The sequence below is a fragment of the Macrobrachium nipponense genome, chromosome 8 (genome assembly GCF_015104395.2).
Source record: "Macrobrachium nipponense isolate FS-2020 chromosome 8, ASM1510439v2, whole genome shotgun sequence".
Taxonomy (NCBI): domain Eukaryota; kingdom Metazoa; phylum Arthropoda; class Malacostraca; order Decapoda; family Palaemonidae; genus Macrobrachium; species Macrobrachium nipponense.
In genome coordinates, this window is record NC_087203.1 from 75,788,688 (window position 1) to 75,794,904 (window position 6,217).

The 6,217-nt window shown below is 33.2% G+C and overlaps 1 protein-coding gene across 1 annotated transcript in view; it reads right to left on the minus strand.

Annotated features, from left to right (window-relative positions):
* Window positions 1-6,217, minus strand: part of LOC135222855 (probable 3',5'-cyclic phosphodiesterase pde-5) — a 411,879-nt gene that overhangs the window by 322,611 nt on the left and 83,051 nt on the right. The window contains 1 exon segment of the mRNA XM_064261193.1: window positions 3,834-4,604. Coding sequence (XP_064117263.1) covers window positions 3,834-4,179 — 346 coding nt within the window. The 5' untranslated portion in view covers window positions 4,180-4,604.

Consider the following 6,217-nt stretch of genomic DNA (forward strand, 5'->3'; position numbering starts at 1 on the left):
TGCAATGGCCATTAAAGTGTGGTCTGTGCGAGGCCAGGCTTCAACCCAGCGTCCACAAGCGAGCGTTTGAAGGTAAACACGTAGCTATAATTATCATAGACGCATTAAAAGTTTATAAATATTTTTACCATTTCGGTCATCCGAACCCTGGCTCTTTATCCAGGATTAAAGCGAAAATGTTCGCTTCTATCCTGCATTTATGCCGTAATTAGCCAAAGAGGATTAGAATCGGCGGAAAAAAAACTAAAAAAACATTTCAGCTGCATCGACGCAACATGGATTGTGTAGAGTTCGGTGTCTTACCGAATGTTATAGTATTTATTTATCTTTCCATTTATTGATGCGTTCACTGTTGTGCTATTATTGAATTTTATATATTCAAATATATTTAATGTTGTTTGTCACTCACTGCGTATTTACAAAAATATTTACTGTTAGTTGTCATTGTATATTTTCGAACTGCAGAATCTGGCGAATCAGGTTCTTAGCACCTGGATAGAGTAATAATAATGATAATGATTCAACGTTAAAATGACAAGAAGTGTAAGGCTGTACGCGTAAGGTAATTAGATTTGGCAGCCTGCTTCTTTACGACGAATTTGATTACGAGAACCAGCAACAAAATTTCGCGACACATCAAAGAGCTCTAATTCAATTTCTGTTCTTTCACCACTACAACGAACCCACGAGCATATGGGTAATTAAAAATACTTATTATTTTATTATTATTATTATTATTATTATTATTATTATTAGTATTATTATTATTATTATTATTATTATTATTATTATTACGAAATGTACAACCATCGAAATTTGCCGATATTTTCGAAAGTTTGAGTAAGCTTTCACTAGGAAAATCTTACGTGTGCAAAATGGAACACAAAGATAAACTAATATTAAATAGATAAACAAAAGAATTCTGACCTAACCAACCAGGTATCTAATGAGGCTAATCATTAACCATACACTAACCACGAAAATATTCCTGCATCATCATTAACCTGACACCGGTTATAATGGTAAGAAATACAAATATATATATATATATATATATATATATATATATATATATATATATATATATATATATATATATATATATATATATATATATATATATATATATATATATATATATATACATATATATATATATATATATATATATATATATATATATTACCCAAACACATTCCCGAAATCTATCTGTACAGTTTTATCATTTAGTATGTCCATCATCATCATCATCATCATCCTCATTATTACTATTATTATATACTTGAACCCAATTCTCGTACTTGGAAGGATTGAAAGTTGAACAAGACAAACTACTGACATATTGATTGCAAAATTATCTGTCGTCACAACAAAGTTAAAGAAGTTAGACAGCTTTGTAAGAAGAGATCAGGGCTTACGAATGAAAGGAAATCGCAAGGAAGTAGTAAAATAACTTCAGTGCTGCCCACAATAAACCTTAAGGAATGAAAGCTTTCATTTACCTAGGACTGCTATTATCCTGACATACATATTCTTACGGGACTTCAAAATGATGATTTTCATTTCTAAGGATTGTAGTGTTTCCGCCAAAAGAGTCTTCTTTATCGCTTATTCGGGGAGTAAGCCTACAAACCACTTTGTTGTTGTTGTTGTTGTTGCTGCTGTTGTTGGGAGGGTAGGCAAGCCCTATGGAAGAACCCAAAAAGGTCTGGAAATGGTGTTTCGCGTTGAGTCAAAGATACAGGAATTTTAGGTTATGATATTCATGATTTATTTATCATAATGAAAAATGTAAAAAATAAATACTGACAACATTTTATTTCTAATAAAATATAGCGTATTTATTTTAATTTTCGTTGATGAAATAAGGCTCTATTTGACTGTAGATATTAGCGCATTTTAATTTATTTGGAGTACTGAATTTAGGTTATGTTTCTGTTCGATTATTTTGTATTCGCACTTATAACTTCACGTTAAGTTAGAAATATAATGTTTACAACTTGTGCATGAAGGGAAAATCTTGCACTCTTCCGAACAAGCTGGAGGTCGCATCACGCCTTGTTTTGTTCAACATGTTTGTTGTTTAACTGCTGAAAGGCTATTTATTTTTCGGTTAATGAGATAATTATTAAAATAAATTGTGTATTTATTCAAACTTTTAATCTTTTAGCCTTTATTCTTTTTGCTACGACTTTATGTTTTCAACTAAGATTATTTCACTTAATTTTTGTTTATAATAATAATAATAATAATAATAATAATAATAATAATAATAATAAAATGTGTCGCCGTGGCAGAGTGGTTTAGGCCGTCAATTGACTGGTTAAGCAACATTGGGGCTGATCAATCGTTGGATGGGTGACTGCTCTCCTCGGCGTTGATTCCTTGGGAAAGGATCTTTACCATAATTTCCTCAGTCTACTCAGCTGTAGATGATGGGGTAGGATCATAATAATAATATAATAATAATAATAATTAATAATAATAATAATAATAATAATAATAATAATGCGCAGAGCAAGACTTTTCTCTACACGGAATATTCCATAGATATTTTACTCAAATGTCTTCCCTTAATCATTAGCATACGATTTAAATCAATTTCATACATCAAAATGGGGAATTAAAATGAAAAATTTATAATCTATAAATGTATTTACCAAGCACAACACTATCAATCGAACCATCCCCCGGTGTGCGCTTTGTATGCTATGAAGAGCAATTTACATTTTTTCAGATATTTTAATTGCTCAGTAAATGGAAACAATAGTATGTTGGAAAAAATCCTAATAGCATTGGTTTTTGGTGGCTTTGTGCTTTCATCCAGCCAACAATTTTAGCCTGATAATAGAAAGGTAGCGTTGTGCTGCATTATCATTTCAGAAATCTTTCAATATCTGGAAATAGCCTTTCTTAAGCTGCTTCATAAGAGCTATTATTTATTGTGCTCATTCCTCTCGACTTACAATGTTGCTTATGGATGTACTTTATTTGTTAGTTGATTACCTTTATTTCTTTATTGTTTAACTGCTATTCCTTTTGTTCTGTTTTGCGTTCTCTAATTATCTCTAATGCTACTTTTGAAATGCCCTTAATCTTCTGACTTCACAATTCTGGTTATATAGTAGGTACATATATATTTATTTTTGCTGATTACTTTCAGTTATCTGTTGATCGATTATGACCATTGTACTAACAAATTTATTCTAAAATCTGCAGCCAGCTCTTTGTGAGTACTCTTCTCAAATTAAAGGCCTTCCGTTCCATTAACAGGAACTACTATTGTTATGACTCTGTATTGCTGATAACTACAATTACGAATCTATGCAAAGGTAGTTTCCTGAGGAACTTTCAAGATTATATGCCCAGTTTGCACATAAAATATACCGGTGCATGTTTGTTCTTCAAATGCGCATATATTTGCTGCTGTTACCTGTATGAATGCTTTCTCTTTCTCTATACAATGGTGCACAAGAAAAATTAAAAGCTTCCAAAATAACGTTTGTGCAAGTTTTCAACGTATACATAATACAATTATGTTAGTGTCCCTGGCGTGGTATGTTGTGTGTCATTACTGATGTTATAAGCATCAATATTTACCCAGGTGTGTGTGTATATATCTATATATATATATATAATATACATATATATATATATATATATATATATTATATATATATATATATATACATATATATGTATATTTTATTATATATATATTTATAACGATATATATTCATGTATATATGGTGTATATGAAGGCCAACTTAAAGCCAATATAAACTTTGGACATTCCACCAAACAATAATGATATTCATAAATCTCTCACTTACCTCTGGCAGACGAGTCATCGTCCCCAATGTCGCTCCTGGACCGACAGTCTTCGGCGGTCAACGTTCTGATTGGCATGGCCCCAGTCAAAACGGACCGGTCACTCTCCAGCAGCTGGTTCTTGTCCAAGTTCTCCCTGACCTTGATGCCTTGTCCCGAGAGTTCTCTCTCCTTCTCCAGTCGTCTCTCGTAGGCTCTGTTCACACTTCTCTCGGAGGTCTCCGAGTCGTTCTTGTTGGAGAGGTTGAGGGCCGGGTCAGTCTTCGAGTTGGGGCGGGTCGGGGGCTGGGCATCGGGTTCGGGCCCTACAGTATCCTGGCCACACTTGCCCGAACAGACGAGACCCATGGCAACATTAGGTCGACACCACCCTCGCCTCACAGAAGGTTACGCCCGAAAAGGTCACGCCCATCGTCATGCGCTTACTGAGAAGCCCGGAGATGAGCTACATAGCACTTTTAAACAAGTTTTTCTCGCTTTTTTTTTCTATCTCTCTCTCTCTCTCGACAACTCTCAGGGGTGGCTCTTGGCAATCCAGTCAAATCCCAGTTATATCGCCATTTTTCAAAAAATACCAGTTCTGATTTTCCTTTCAATAATTCTAAGTAATAACTTCAAGCAATCCAATCCATCCCTTTGCTACAATTAATCATTCACCAAGCTGAGTAAACCAGCGCCATTTTAACTTAGATCACAGAAGAGTTATATTAAATTAAATAAGTTAATTTTCCGTCATCTGCTCGGATGCATAGCTACTGGTTAATTGGTCATTTCTGTAATCAAATTAACATGTACACTGTACAGGTAACCAAAAATGATCAAACAGCACATGGAGCATATATATATATATATATATATATATATATATATATATATATATATATATATATATATATATATATATATATACATATATAGTATATATATATATATATATATATATATATATATATAGATATATCATATATGATATATATATATATATATATATATATATATATATATATATATATATATATATATATATATATGTATTGCGACACTTAACTGTTTCCCCTTACAAAAAAATTTACTTCACAGAAAAGCCAAAACAATGGCCACGTGACTTTGCTTTGCATGCACTCAAGCATTTCCTGGATACTAAGGCCTCTCCTTTCTCGTAACTTCAACAGAATTTATCCAGGTCTTTTTAGGTCTTCCTCTCCCTGCCAATCCTTCCCTTTTGAAAAATCCTATCTGCTCTTTACACCATCATGACATCCTACACATTTTTTCCGACATGTCTAAACCATCTCAAAACATTCCGTTTGATACTTTAAGTTCCACTAACATTCCAACCATTCTTACTGTGTTAATCTACATTTCTCACCCTCTAAATTCTTCTTACACCATATATACTACGCAATCAACTCATCTAAGCAGCTCCACCCTCTATTCTTCTATTCGTCTGACATCCACATCTCACTTCCAGACAGGAGAGTTGGCTCAACAATCCCTTCACACGTTCCCATATTGGCTTTCAAAGAAACTCCAAGTCTCTTCCCAGTCTCAGCAATAACCCCGGTACGTTCCTTGCTTCCCATATTTGGTGACCATTCCTCTTCTCTCCCAATTTTATTCTTTCACTTCCCCCACTAAGATGCACTGTTCCATCTTCCTGGTTCCATTTACTGTAGAATTCTTAATCTCGACCATACTACCTAGAACTACCTCCCTTTTAGCATCACACCAATCACTCCAGCCATCTAGATTTTAGACTTAAAACACACAAGCATGTATGTATGTATGTGTATATATATATATATATATATGATATATATATATATATATATATATATATATATATATATATATATATATATAATATATGATATATATATATATATATATATATATATATATATATATATATATATGTATTATATATATATATATATATATATATATATATATATATATATATATATATACACATACATACATACATGCTTGTGTGTTTTAAGTCTAAAATCTAGATGGCTGGAGTGATTGGTGTGATGCTAAAAGGGAGGTAGTTCTAGGTAGTATGGTCGAGATTAAGGATTCGACAGTAAATGGAAACCAGGAAGATGGAACAGTGCATCTTAGTGGGGGAAGTGAAAGAATAAAATTGGGAGAGAAGTGGAATGGTCACAAAATAAGGAAAGCAAGGAACGTACCCGGGGTTATTGCTGAGACTGGGAAGAGACTTGGAGTTTCTTTGAAAGCCAATGTGGGAATGTGCGAAGGGATTGTTGAGCCAACTCTCCTGTCTGGAAGTGAGATGTGGATGTCGGACGAATAGAAGAATAGAGGGTGGAGCTGCTTAGATGAGTTGATTGCGTAGTATATATGGTGTAAGAAGAAT